At 49.1% G+C, this 15,174-nt stretch overlaps 1 protein-coding gene across 2 annotated transcripts in view; it reads right to left on the bottom strand.

Annotated features, from left to right (window-relative positions):
• SH3PXD2B (SH3 and PX domains 2B) overlaps positions 1–15,174 on the bottom strand; it is a 120,861-nt gene that overhangs the window by 88,707 nt on the left and 16,980 nt on the right. For both annotated transcript variants that reach the window (XM_030825079.1, XM_030825083.1), the window contains exon 2: positions 239–319. In XM_030825079.1, coding sequence (XP_030680939.1) covers positions 239–319 — 81 coding nt within the window. The remainder of the gene's footprint in view (positions 1–238; positions 320–15,174) is intronic.

The raw sequence follows: 15,174 nt of genomic DNA, 5'->3' as shown, positions 1-15,174 counted from the left end.
TTTGTATTTTTAGTAGAGACGGGGTTTCACCATGTTGGCCGGGCTGGTCTCAAACTTCTAACCTCAAGTGATCCGCCCGAAGTGCTGGGATTACAGGTGTGAGCCACTGCGCCCAGCCACGGATGTCATTTTTAAGTCTGGGAAATTAAAAAAATTCTGGACTCTAAAGTTGTAGTAGAATGTAATCCAATTAAACTCTTTCCCATCCTGCAGCTCACCAGAGACCTCAAATCCTTACCTGGAGGTCAAAAAACTTGCTGTACCGCCGGTAAATGGCCTCGGTGGAGCCGCTGGACCATGTGACCCGGATGATGTAGACCTGCGGGAGCAACAGAGGAGATGGGTGTTAACACCAGAAGGTGGCCTCCCAACCTCTGGGACCCAGGGGGAGCACAAGACTCAGAGTCAGAAAGACATGAGTTTCAGCCTTAGTTCTGCCAATGACTGGCTGGACAAGTTGCTTGCTGTAAGCCTCAACTCCCTCCTCAATAAAATGAGTATAATAACCCCCAACAGAGTTGTGCAAAGGATGAATGACATCAAGTATGGGGATGCACTGGCACCACGTCAGCTCAGGAGAAGCTGCTATATTCAGCATTACCAGGATTCCTTGCTACCCACTCAGTTCAGTGAAACACGGGCTGGCTATCTTGCCAGTCATTCCTAAAACCCAGACTTTCATCAGAAGTCACAAAGACGTGCAGCTCTTGGCCATCTTATATTTTCCACAGGTCAGCCCATCATGCTGTCTCCACCAACGAGGACCTGGGCCGAGTTATTTTTTCCCCGAGTCTCAGTTTCTCCTGTGAATGGGGCTAACAGCACCTGCTTCCTCTGCCTCCTCTGCCTCCCAGGATAGATGTGAGGGGATGATGAAATTAAGGATGAAGGACCATTTTATAAACCACTGGGCTGTGCTTCCAACTTGTGTCACACGTCACGGCACACACAGAAAACAATACATTGATAACAAACCCGGGCAAACTGAGGTGACTATTAGAGGTCAGAGGTGCCTGACTGGGGTCTTTGGTGGCCCTGGACACACCAGGTAGACACCTAAGGGCTAAGGGATGAGCGTACCTGTGACACATTCCTGGACTGCATAAACTATCTGTTGCTATAGGGTAGTTGTGACAATTAAAATATATGCATACGTGAAAGCTGTTTGGAAACAGAGAAATGTCATAGAAACACAGGGCGCTCAGTGCTGTTAGAGGCCCCGGGGTTTCACAGGCAGTGTCCCTGTCCTCCACGAGATGAGGGTTAGAAGGAGAGACAAAGCATACATAAGTGAAGATGACTGACTCCTGGAATCCTCCTTCCCTACCTTCAGCTCACCCCCTTGGATACAGAGTGGGGCAGTACATTCTGTGTTCATGGTGATTGGTTGAAGGGAGAACATGTGACTTGAGCTGGGCCAATCAGAGCCAGTACGAGTCTGCTCCGGGACTTTTTTTTTTTTGGAGACGGAGTCTAGCTCTGTCGCCCAGGCTGGAGTGCAGTGGCACGATCGCGGCTCACTGCCTCCTGGGTTCAAGAGATTCTCGTGCTCTAGCCTCCGGAGTAGCTAGGATTACAGGCGAGCGCCACCGTGCCTGGCTAATTTTTGTATTTTTAGTAGAGATGGGGTTCCGTCATGTTGCTCAGGCTGGTCTCGAACTCCTGACCTCAAATGATCCGTCTGCGTCGGCCTCCCAAAGTGTTGGGATTACATGCTTGAGCCACCGCACCCGGCCCGCCCTGAGACTTTTGCTCCAACTCTGGAGAAAGCCAAGCTTTTCTCCTGAGGTTGCCAGGCTGTCAGGATGTGGAGCTGCTAGGGGCTACCTATCCTCACCAGGGGTGCGGGGGAGCCTGTCTGAGAAAGGAGCCACCATCCCGATGACACAGTCTAAGCTTACATCCAGCTCTGCCTGAAGCTAAATTTATTTCTGGACTGTCCAGTTTCCTGGGCCAATAATTACGTCTTGGGCCACATCCACTCTCTTGAATAACTTTTGCAGCCAGTTTAAGTTGGGTTTCTGACCCACGTAATCCAGTCCAGGTTGATACCGGAAGGGGGCAGGAGAGAGATCTCTGAAGCCTGGAGCCACCACAGTGTAACTGATGGTCATGTAGGATTTAGACAGCAGGAGAGGAAGGCAGTGGCTGCGGGTAGAGGCGAATGAGGGTAGAACAAAGACCAGCTCAGGGTGAAACCACACTGTGCCTGGCAGCAGTTTCCACAGTGGTTTTAGCCAGAGTCTCTTTTCGAATGAGTTCTTAGGAGAACATTCACATTCCAAACAGAAAAAGATAGAACAACTTTAAGGGCTGGGGCCAGACACCAGTGTGAATATCATGGACTTATAGGAGAAGGTTCTTCAGGTGAGAATAGATGAAAAATGTTAAGATAAATCAGGACAAGGTTGGAGGTGACCTTGAATGCCACGCTAAGGAGTTCACCTGGCATGGCCTCATCAAACCCAATACAGATTATATTTCAAAACATGGCAGAAATGGGGGAGCTTGGGCTCTAGAGTCAAGAAGCTCTGGACTCACACAATTTCCTAACTCCTGGAGCCTCAGCTTTCTTATCTGGTAAAATGGGGTCACCAAGCATACAGAGTTGTGATTAGCACAAGAGGAAAAGCTCTGAGCACCTTGCCAGGAAGAGAGAGAATGTTGATGAAACCTCAGCACCTTGCTCTCAGACCACCCAATGCCTACCCCATCCCTGCTCATAAAAACAGGCTCCTTTGACACCAAGGATTTGGGCTTCCAGCCCACCCTTCTTCCTCGTTTGCGCTCCCGGTTCCTAGGTAACTCACAGAGCCAGGGAAGGGGCCAAGGCATCCTTTAGGAGGTAAGAGTCAGTCATCATCTCAGAAAGGCGACTTTGTGATGTGAAAAAACGCTGCACAGTCCTGGTGTTTTACTTAACAAGAAGATTTCAAATCTGTTTCTTAGCTTTCCACCCTGCTTCACCAAGACTCCAGCATGGAGATTTTGAATGGTTTCCATTCATTCACTCATTCACTCTTTAACATCTATTAAGCACCGACTGCATGCCAGGCCCTCTGCTAGGGGTTGAGATACTATGGGGAGCAAGGCAGACCCAAACCCTGCCCTTGTTAAGTGGAGAGACGGGCAATAAACCAGCAAACCTGCCAACATTCTGGGCAGGACCCCGAAGTCTGCATGAGGGTGGTAGGTGTGGGGGGCTGGCTACTTAGATAAGGGGGCCTTGGAAGGGAAGCCTATCTGAGGAGGCAACCTTTGAACTGAGATCTGAAGGGTGAGGAGCTGGTTGAGAGCTGAGGAAAGGGTGTACAGGGAAAAAGAAAAGTGGGAATGAAGATGCGGCAGCAGGAAAATGCTTGCCTGTGTGAGGAACAGGAAAGTACGACAGCTGACAGCGCTGTGGGAGGAAGGGGCTGAGCAGGAGAGGAGGTAGCAGCTGATGACGAGGGGCTTGCAGGCCACAAGGAAGCGTCTGGATTTCATTCTATTGAAGAGTTTGAAGGGGTGGGGGAGGCGTGCGACAGGATCCAGGGTACGTGTTTAAAAATATCCATATGTATCCCTCCAGCTGCTGTGTGGAAACGGCTTGAAGAGGGGCAGGGACACCAGTAAGGCACCTTTTGCACCACTGACAGGAAGTTACAGCTGGAGGGAACCAAAGAATGCAGCTCATTGAAGGGCTGCACCTGCCAGATGGGTAAACTGAGGGCCAGAAAGGGAAAATACCGTACCAAAGGTCCCCGTCACTGGGGATGCTTAAGCTAGGTTTGAATGACTGTCAAGGACACTGCCAACGGGGATTAAAAAACAAGGAAAAATTGTCAAAGAATGGATTTTTTTCTTAAAACCATCAAAAAGCACACTCCCATAAATGGAAAAAAAAATTCTGCTTACACAATTCATCCCTGATCTCTTGTTTACAATTTTTAAAGTTCTGAACATACAGTACAAGGACTCTGCAGCAAGCCTAATTGGTTTATTGGAATCAACCCCTGAACACAATGTGATGTCTGCATTTTTAGGCAGAGACCTAATTTTTTAATGAGAGCTGCCCTAGCGCAGAGCTTTGTCCCCATCCTGGGTTTGGAGGCTGGTGAGAGAGCACACACCCTGGGTCACAGAGCCAGCTCCGCTGCTAGAGAAACTCACAAGGCACTCACCTCTCTGGCCACCCACCCTTCTCTCTAAAATGAGGACAATAATCTCCCTTGAGGGGTAAGCCACAATAGCTAATGGAGATGGGGCCAACACCTGGCACGCAGTAGGAGTGCAATGTTGAGCTTCCCTCACAGTGGTCATCTCATGTTCCTGCTTGTCTAGTACCTTCCCCTCCTTTTGGTAACAGAATCCTGATTTCCCATGGGGAATCCCTCCTCTGGTCTTCATGATGGGAGTGGGCACGTCTCCCTCCCAGGCCCAGCCAACCACAGCCCTGCTGATGAATGATGGTTCAGGGATGGACACATGACAGATGAGACCCAATTCCAGGACTTTTGATGGCACTCTCAGGGAAGAGATCATTTTGCCCGCTCAGTGGCTGCTGGGAGAACCTACACCAGGAATTTCCCATGGAAAGTGCCTGTCACACAGAAGAAAGCAGAGCCAGAGGGAGAGAGGATGGCTCAGACCCCATGGCAACATTTGAATCCCTGGATCCAGCCTGAATCCGGGACATTTCCCAGATGCAAGCCAAAACAGTCCTTTTCTTGCTCACATCAGTTTGATTTGGTGTCTGTTACTTGCAACCAGTGCAATCCTAACACACTAGACCTTTACTTTTTTACATCCCCAACCCAGGTAATACTTAGTGGCTTGATGCTAAGGAATTAAAGACTGGAATTAAAGACTTCCTCAAAGTAGTAGTATTCACAAGAGGCCAAAGATGGAAACAACCCAAGTGTCCATTGATGGATGCGTGCATGAAGAAAATGTGGTTTATACATAAAATGGGACATTATTCAGCACTAAAAAGAGAAAATTCTGACACATGCTACCCTGTGAATGAACCTTGAGGATATTAGGCTATGTGAAATAAGCTGGTCACAACAGAACAAATACTGTATGATTATAGGAGGTACCTGGAGTAGTCAAATTCATAGACACAGAAAGGAGAATGGTGGTTGCCAGAATGGGTAGAACGGGGAGTGGTTATTTTTCATTTTTTTGAGATGAGGTCTTGCTCTGTCACCCAGGGTGGAGTATGGTGGTGTGATCATAGCTCACTGCAACCTCAAATTCCTGGACTCAAGCAATCCTCCCACCTCAGCCTCCCAAGTAGCTGGGACTACAGGCATGTGCCATTATGCCTGGTTAATTTTATTATTATTATTTTTTGTAGAGACAGGGTCTCGCTTTGTTGCCTAGGCTGGTATCGAACTCCTGGCTCAAGTGATCTTCCCGCCTCAGTATCTCAAAGTACTGGGATTACAGCTGTAAGCCACCGTGCCTGGCTGGGAGTTGTTGTTTAATGGGTGCAGAGTTTCAGTCTAGGGAGATGAGAAAAGTTCTGGTGATGGATGGTGGTGATGGTTGCTAGGAAATGGCTGAAATGTTAAGTTTTATGTTGTGTGTGTTACCATGATTTTTTTTTTTTTTTGAGATGGAGTTTTGCTCTATCACCCAGGCTGGAGTGCAGTGGGGTGATCTCGGCTCACCGCAACCTCCGCCTCCCGGGTTCAAGCAATTCTCTGCCTCAGCCTCCTGAGTAGCTGGGATTACAGGCGCCCGCCACCATGCCTGGCTACTTTTTTGTATTTTTAGTAGAGATGGGGTTTCACTATCTTGGCCAGGCTGGTCTTGAACTCCTGACCTCGTGATCCACCCACCTTGGCCTCCCAAAGTGCTGGGATTACAGGCATGAGCCACCGCACCCGGCCAAAGAAACAATTTTTTAAAGCAGATTTCCTGCTGAGATTTACATATCCATGTCATGTGCCCTGGAAATGACACTAAAACTTTCTCCACGGCACAGCCTTCAAAACATGAGCTGCACATCTGAGAAACAACTTCTATGCAGAATACATTTCTTGAAGTCTTGGTTGTAAGGAAACAACCAACCAGATTACAAGATGGACAAAAGACTTGAAGAGACGACACTTCATCCAAGAGGACATATGGAGGGCAAGGAAGCACATGAAATAAGGTCACTGCCACTAGCGAGGCAAAGTGAAACCAGGAGGAGATGCCACTACTCATCTATCAGAATGGCTATGATTAAAAAATAGCGACAATAACAAGTGCTGATGAAAATGCACGGCAACTGGAACCCTCGTGCATTGCTGGTGGGGAAGCAAAATGCCACAGCCACTCTGGGAAGATCCTCAGTGGGTGCTGAACCACAGGGTGAAAGGCTATTGAACAGGACACTCACACGGTGTCAAAGTATAACACCATGATTACTTTCCCGGCCAGGGGAAAAATATGTAACTCTACAACTGTAACCAGGTGACCAAACCTAGCCTCATGGATAGAGGGACAATCCAGTTACTGTGTGGCCCTCGAGGTGATTCAATATGAAGTATACACAATCTGCTGTTGGTATTGTTGCCAACAATGTTTAACTTGAGCTCAAGCTCTTGACCTAGGTTCTAATTTACAAGAAATATAGGAGGCAGAGGAACAAGATAAATGACGTCATAAGGAAGCTGACAGATCTGGAATGGGCAATGTTCTACAAGTCAACTAGCAGGGCACAGCTCAGATGCTACTGCCTCCAGAAAGCCCTCTGTGACTGCTCCCTGCCCACCAGTATGAGGTCGGGTGCCCCTGCTATAGGTCTTCTTAGCACCCACTTTCCCATCACAAAGCCAATAAACCCTTTACTGAAATTGCTCAAGTGTCTGATTTCCTGCTGGGTTCTAAGTTTCACGCGAGCAAGGACCTGGCCTGTCTTGTTAATGGACTGCTGTATGCCCAGCACTGAGCAGGGTGGAAAAATCTATGCTTCGTGAATAAATGGGGAAGAAAATGAGATGCCAGGAGGCCAAGCCCTCACACAGAGGAGCGCCTCTCCTCGGCAGGCCTTTGGTCTGTAGAAAGGGACCCTGGCCATGTTGCTGAGGTGGTCCTGCCCCCTTGCTTTTCCTCTCTGTCCCCTGTGCTGCTTCACCACAATCTGCAAACACCTCCGCCCCTTGGGAGCAACATGTTTTGGGGAGCAGCTGGGACTCCTTCCCTCTGCTCAAGGAACAAAGAAGCACAGAAACCACAACTGGGGTTAGAGGGTCACGGAGGTTTCCTTCTGTTCCCAGACAGGATTTGAGCTGGAATCATCCACCCTTTAAATCTCTTCTTACACAATCTCAGCAGCAGGGCCTGTGTGATCTAACCAAATCCAGACTCTCCAACCTGACTGCAAACCCAGTTTCACCAGGAACAGAAGTCCTGGGTTTCCTCACTTCCTCTAAGTCAGTGAGAAGCCGAACTGGTGGTGAAGGGAGGGTGGGAGGCATTGGGGTGGGGTGTGCTGAGCCAGGATCCTTTTGCAGAGGTGGGTAGATGGCTGAACTTGGTCTCTTCCAAATCCCCAAGCCAGCAGGCCAGGCTAACACTTCCCATGTTTTCCTGGCAAGGGACGGAGGCTCAGAAATACAGTGCCTACAGTTGCACAGCTGTGATGTGCAGAGCAGGGACTCTAACCTAGGTCACCTCTAATCCTGCCATGCCATGCCCCAGCTTGGCTGCAGCTGGAGTGTGGGCCAGCAGGGAGATGTCTGCTCACCCTCCTAACTGTCAGAGTGACCAGCACATCATCCTACTGTTCTGCGAGGCTGGTTCCTAGGGAGTTCTAGGGTCACAATGGCCTGGATTTATATCCTGCTTCCTTCTCAACTAGCTTTGTGCTCTTGGGAAAGTGGCTTAACCCCCAGGACTCAGTTTCCTCATTTGTAAAAAATGAGGTCTGCAATACTACTAACTGCAAAGTTGGGGCGAGGATGAAATGAGAACATGCATGTAGATTCTTTCGCTTGGAAATGGTAAATGTTCCATAAAGAGAAACTGTCAGCAGCAGCATCGTTATGAGCAGAGGGTCCCAAAGGTGAGGGAACCCTTGTCCCTGCTCCTTCTCCCTACAAATGAACTTCCCAAGGCCCGTCCCACCTCTCTCCATCCCACGCCCATCTCCCTGGGCTCTGCCCTCTCCACCTGTCCTTTCTGTTCTCTGGGTCCCACAGGGGTGCAGGGGGATGGCCCCCATAGTCCTGGGAACACAGGCCCACCGTGCCTGAGCCTGGGGCACAGTTTCCCAGCTGCCAGAGAGTCAGGGCTCTGTCCCTCCCCATGGGTGCCTGTGGGGAAGGCCCTGACACCCCCACCCACCCCGGGCCTCAGTCTGAATGGAAGAGAGCCATTATCTGGCCCAAATGCCAACTGCCACACACTCGAGAGCCTGACTGGCGCCCGGGCTTCATCTTCCCTGGCTTTCCTCCTCCACTTAGGGTTGAGAACTGTCCCAGGTCAGCCCGACCTTGCCAGGAGCTGACATTGGGAGGAAGAGTGACACTGCTCATGGATGGTGTTAGGTATTTTGTGGCCTGGGCCAGAATAACCCTCTTCCTCTGAGGACCAGCCTGTCCCAGGGCCTCCAAAAGCCACTCTTCTTTAACTTGACCACTTTGAAAAGGCAGGAAAGAAAACCAAACCCCTGGCCAACGCCCCACTTGAGAAGTAACCACCTGTTTTTTGTTTTTTTTTTTTGAGATGGAGTCTTGTTCTGTCACTGAGACTGGGGTGCAGTGGCGCGATCTTGGCTCAACGCAACCTCCACATCCCGGGTTCAAGTGATTCTGGTTCTTCAGCCTCCCAAGTAGCTGGGATTACAGGTGCCCACCACCACTCCTGGCTAATTTTTGTATTTTTAATAGAGACGGGGTTTCACCATGTTCCTAAGGCTGGTCTCGAACTTTTGGTCTCAGGTGACCCACCCACCTCGGCCTTCCAAAGTGCTGGGATTACAGGCGTGAGCCACCAAGCCCAGGCTGTAACCACCTGTTCTGCCTAACCCCCATGGCCACAGCTGACTGGCCCATGGACACAGTCACGTGATTCAAGCCCGGCCAATCAGGTTCTTTCTTTCTCAGAAATCTCGGATCAGCCCTGAGCATGCCAGCTCCATCCAGAAGAGCTGCAACCCGGAGCCGTGTTCCAAACACTAGGTCTGCAGAGAGGATAAGTGAAGGAGAGGTGTGGGGAGAAGAGCGACGGGGAGAGCCTGGCTTGGCTTCGGGCAGTACTCCAGTTCCTGCTTCCCAGGCCTGCCCGCCCACCGGAGGCTACTATGACGCACAACAGGGGCCTGGGCCTTTCAGCTAATTCCCCTTTTGGCATGATGAGGGTTTTTGTGCAACTGAAACAATTCCATGTGTTACAGGGGAAAAGTTCAGGCATTATCTTAGGTAAAAAGAACAAGCTAAAACAATGTAATCTCAATCTCAAAAAATTCGGTAATGATATCAACTGTATATAAATGCGTGTGGGTGTTCGTATACACAGACACCCACTGCACACACACACACAGTTGATGCTCATTGTTTGCGGTAGTTACGTTCTGTAAAGTCACTGAGAACACTGATTTAGCAAATACTCTAGGAGAAATACAGGGTTAGCGTCTTTCGAGCCTGTTTTGTTTTTGTCAAGTGATCAATACATAACTTTGTTGCATGTGTGTTTCTCTTTAAAGATACCTTATTTAGGCCGGGCACAGTGGCTCATAATCCTAGATTACGCCTGTAGTCCTGGCACTTTGGGAGGCCGAGGCGAGCGGATCACCTGAGGTCAGGGGTTCAAGACCAGCCTGGCCAAGATGGTGAAACCCCATCTCTACTAAAAATACAAAAATCACCCAGGCGGGTGGGCGCCTGTAATCCCAGCTACTGGAGAGGCTGAGGCAGGAGAATCGCTTGAACCCGGGAGGTGGAAGTTGTAGTGAGCCAAGACTGTGCTACTGCACTCCAGCCTGGACAACAGAGTGAGACTCCGTCTCAAACAAACAAATAAATAAACAACCTTATTTAATATGCATGGTTAATTCATCAACGTTGAACTCACAGTCAATAGCACTGCAACTCGTGCCTGAATGAAGCTTCTCCATAGGCACATCACAGCCATCTTGCGTTTAGGCTCACCAGACACCATGTTAGCACAGCATTTGTGGGCCATACTAAACAGCAAAATCAACAAAAAGCACAAAAATGTACAAATGCAGCACTCATAGACTAGGACAAGGATTCTTAAGAGTATCGGAGCTGAAATGAGGGGGGAGTGTTGCTCATTCAACCTCAGCTGGGAACGTGCATGTTGGGTGACTCATATTTTTCACCGCTCTGCACGTGCCCATATCCGAAAATGCCCACAAAAGTGCTTCAAGTATTGCTTTTGAGTTACAAATAAATTTTAGCAAGTAGGCAAATTCGCAAACACGAAATCTATGAATAATGAGGATTGACTGGCTGGGTGCGGTCCGCCTGTAATCCCAGTATTTTGGGAGGCCGAGGCAGGTGGATCACCTGAGGTTAGGAGTTCAAGACCAGCCTGGCTGGTGAACCCCCGTTTCTACTAATAATACAAAAATTAGCCAGGCATGGTGTTGCATGCCTGTAATTCCAGCTACTCGGGAGGCTGAGGGAGAAGAATCACTTGAATCTGGGAGGCGGAGACTGCAGTGAGCTGAGGTCGTGCTTTGCACTCCAGCCTGGACAACAAGAGCGAAACTCTGTCTCAAAAAAAAAAGGGGAGGAGGGGGGGAGGAATTGACTGTACCATATCTAAATGTATGTGCGTTTGTGTGTCTGTACACACACACACACACACACACACACAAACAGAGTTACGCACCACCTAACGTTTTCCAATGATGGACTGCATATACAACAGTGGTTCCATAAGATTATAACACGGTATTTTTACAAAACCTTTTCTACGTAACACAATGGCGAGTATTTGTATATTCTACTCAAATACTCGCCATTGTGTTACAATTGCCTACAGTATTCAGTACAGTAACACAGTGTACAGGTTTGTAGCCCAGGAGCCGTAAGCTATACCACAGAGCCTAGGTGTGTAGTAGACTATACCATCTAGGTTTGTATAAGTCGCACTGTGATATTCACGTGATGAAACTGCCTAGCAACACATGTCTCAGGACTATCCCTGTCGTTAAATGACACATGACCATGCATATATATGTCAGTGGTTCACTCTGGGGTGGTATGAATATGGGGGACTTTAAAAATTCTTTTCTTGATGCTTGCATATTCCAGATTTTTTACACTTTATTTTCTTTTATAATCAGAAAAAAAGATGTCACTTTCCAGGAGCACTGAAAGAAACCTGTCTGTGGGGCACTTTCTTGTCTTGAACCCCAGGCCAGCATCTTCTCTGTTACCCTGGCTCAGTCCTAGGGCCACCAAGGAGCCCCTGCTGGGTGCCAGCCCAGCTGATGGCACAGGGATGCCCAGAGTGGGGGTGGGAAGACACTGGCTCACCGGCTGGCTAAGCTCTCCAGAAATGGAAAGATCTCTAGAAGGAATCCATGTTGGTTGGAATTTCTGCTCATGGTGGGACTTGAGGGCAAATGTTCACTGAATGTTGCCCAACCCTTCACCTCCTCGCGGGGTCTAACTCCAGTCTAAGGGGATGGGGACTCCCAGTGTCCAGAGGGCCCCCATTAAGCATGCAGGAATTTTGGCCCCATTTCCAAGCAGTAACAGCCAAGGGGTCAGCTCTTCCATGAATAAAGTGCTAACACTCAATAGCAAAGTAGACTGACTACAGTTAACAACAGTGTACTGTGTATTTCAAAATAGCTAGAAGAGAGGACTTGAAATGCTCTCAACACACAGAAATGACAAATATTTGAGGGGACAGATACCCCAAATGCCCTGACTTGATCATTACACACTCTATGCATGCAACAAAATATCATAAATGTCCCATGAAAATGGACAAATATTATGTATCAATAAAATATAAAAAGATTTAAGCCAGTATCAAGCTTAGAGGCTCTCGAAAAACAACAGGGCCAGGCTATAAACAGGCCAAGATACCTCTGCAAGTCCCCGGCACCCCTGGGTTGGTTGACATCCTCATCCTTGCCGACCCACTCGCCCAGATCTCTGCACGAGGCTGTAGCTCTTGGAAAGGCCCCAGAACTCCATCAATACGTTGTCCCCAGGGTAGCATGATGTGAACCAGCTGCCGCCCTGCTTCCCCTGCCTCCGGAGCTCTGTGAGCTCCCAAGTGTTCACCACGTGAACTGGAAAACAAGGTAAAAAGTTTCTGCCCTGCTAGTAAAATCTCTGAGGCATGGGGGAATGTCCTCCAGTCTTACTTTGCTTTGCACATCTATTTGGTGGGGTTTTTAGGGTTGTCAAAGAATCCAGCTGAAATTCCTGGCTGGCATTAATTACAAGGGCTGGGGCTGCCGCACTGGTCTCATGACAAAGTTATTACATTTTGGTACTGGGATGCAGTGGCCAATGGTTTTTTTTTTTTTTTTTTCAGACAGAGTCTCGCTCTCTTGCCCAGGATGGAGTGCAGTGGCACGATCTTGGCTCATTGCAACCTCCATCTCCCAGGTTCAAGCGATTCTCGTGCCTCAGTCTCCCAAGTAGCTGGGATTACAGGCATGCACCACCACGCCCAGCTAATTTTTTGTATTCTTAGTGGAGATGGGGTTTCGCCATGTTGCTCAGGCTGGTCTCAAACTTCTGAGCTCAGGCAATCCACCCTCCTTGGCTTCCCAAAGTGCTGGGATTACAGACATGAGCCACCACACACAGCAGGTCTCCTTTCTTAAAGAAGGAACAGAAGACCTCAGAACAGGTGACACTAGCCAGGAAGAACTTAACACATTGATTTTTCTCTTTCTTTTGAATTTCATTTCCTTCTATTTTTAGCAAGTGCTACTACTGGTTTTCCCCAGGTATAGTAGACAGCTAAAATTTCCACTTAAAAGTAATTTAAATAAAAATGTGAGTCAATTTGAAGAATACCGTATTAGGAATATATACTATAGGGAGTTTGTGGATATGTCAAAAATTATGATGGTGCTGGTAAGATTGAGAATGACGATGGTCCTGTGTTAGTGGAATTCCTTGCCTTTCTCACTGTATCTGGAGGTATTTGTTTGTTTGTTTGTTTGAGACAGGGTCTTGCTCCCTCTGTCATCCAGGTTGGAGTACAGTGGTTTAATCACAGCAGCTTCGAATTCCCAGGCTCAAGCGATTCTCTAGCCTCAGCCTCCCGAGTAGGTGGAATTACAGGCATGCACCACCATGCCTGGCTAATAAACAAATTTTTTTTGTAGAGATGGGATCTCAGTATGCTGACCAGCGTGGTCTGGAACTCCTGGCCTCAAGCAATTTACCTGCGTCAGCCTCCCAAAGTGCTGGAATTATAGGTGCGAGCCATCACGCACAGCCAAGTTTTGGTTTTTTATAGATCAACAGCTATAACCTTTCTGAAGTCAGAGCCCTCTCCTGGCTCTGCAAGCCTGGTGGATAGCCAGGAACAAATTGGGTGACTGAAGACAACATCTCAAGAGAAGGCACAAATGGGGCCAGGGCTGTTTCCTTGCAGGGGCTGTGAGAAAGGAGCATCTGCGAGACAGAACTCTGTGGTCCATTAGCAATGTCTGCCAGGGGCAGGGGCTGAGGGCCAGTGAGATGGGCGCTACCTATTTGGCATCCCTGATCTAGATCAATCCCTCCATTTTACAAATGAAGATAGGGAGGTGCTGGCCGAGAGGTGCAGTGACTTGCTTAGGGTTACACTCTCAGCTGTGGACTCTTTCTGCTTCCATGACAGTGTCTGAATGTCCTTGCAGGTTCCTTGTGCCCCTCTGGGCCTCTTGCGTAAGAGACTTGCCCAGAGAGCTTTAATCTGGAGGGCTCTTAGAAGTGACTCAGGCCAGCAGTGAAACCGGCCTCCAAGAAGCCCCAGGATCCTGGAGAGGCCCCGTGGGTGGGCTTTTGGGCCATCCACCCTAGTTTCCATAGCGCAGTGCCACTTTTGGCTCTTCTGTATACACTACAGGGTATAACCCAGCAGCCTGCAGCCAAATCACCACCAGAACTGCCTCTACACAGGGCCTGGGCTCCTTCACTGGCCACAGCCCTATTCTGCGTGCTTCAGGCAGACAACAAAGGGTTCCAGGCCTTTAAAACATTTGAAAACCCTCTTCTAGACTATCCTTTGTTCTATAGTTAGGGATATGAGGCCAGAGGGGAAAGGGACTTGCCCAAGGCCCTGTAGCCAGCAGGGAGGAAAGCTGAAACCAGAAGCCAGGGCTACCATTGGGAGGTACTGAGAATGCGGGCCTTCTGCTCCAGACTGCTGTTTCTCATACCTATGAAACAGCAGAAGCCTGTGGAGATGAAGGGAGCAAATATGCTGTCTCTCATGCAGTGCACGGAGGGGCTAGGGCTTCCGCTCACAGGCCACACAGCTTTTGCAGCAATGACCTAATGACCATTAGGCCGTGATTGCTAAAGCCGTCCTGCTCTGCAGCCAGAGCAAGCTTAAATGCCAAAGCACATGCAGCTCTGGGCTTGAGGAGTAGTGCTGGCTTCAAGATCCAGGTGAATTCATTTCCTGCAGAGAAGGGTTCAGGACTATGTCCGAGGGTCCCTAGGAATCCACAGACCCCAATTTCAGAAGGCAGCTGTAAGAGGGGGGTTGGATTCCCTCCATCAAGCTCCCACACTGGCTGGGTTCCCAGGTGGCAGATCCTGGGAAGAGCTTGGGAGTTAGTGACTGGCTGGGTTGCAGATGGCTTGCTCTGGGAATATGCTACCTTGGTCACACAGGTCCAAGGTGGGTAAGTATGGTCCTTGTGGGTGCCAGGGAAGGGAAAGAAACAAGGGCAAGGGAGAGATGGAGAGCGAGGAGAGAGGGCAGGGCGGTCAGATGGAGCTCCACGGGCTTGACTAACAGGAAACCTGACTCTGCCACTCTTCGTGGAGACCCTGGGTTCCCTTTGGTTCTGATTTGTTGACTGTCCCCAGCTTTGTGTCCAACATCTGGCCTATATAGGTCAGCACTTCCAACCTCTTTTTGGAACTACAGCACCCAAAGTTTGTTTGATTTCCCAACACCCCAGGGCAGCATCACCACCAGAAGTGCTGAAGGGGGAGAGGAGGAAACCGAGGCACAGAGCCATGCTGCGCCTGA

The sequence above is a fragment of the Nomascus leucogenys genome, chromosome 2, assembly GCF_006542625.1.
Source record: "Nomascus leucogenys isolate Asia chromosome 2, Asia_NLE_v1, whole genome shotgun sequence".
Taxonomy (NCBI): Eukaryota; Metazoa; Chordata; class Mammalia; order Primates; family Hylobatidae; genus Nomascus; species Nomascus leucogenys.
This window is presented reverse-complemented; position numbering and strand designations above follow the sequence as displayed.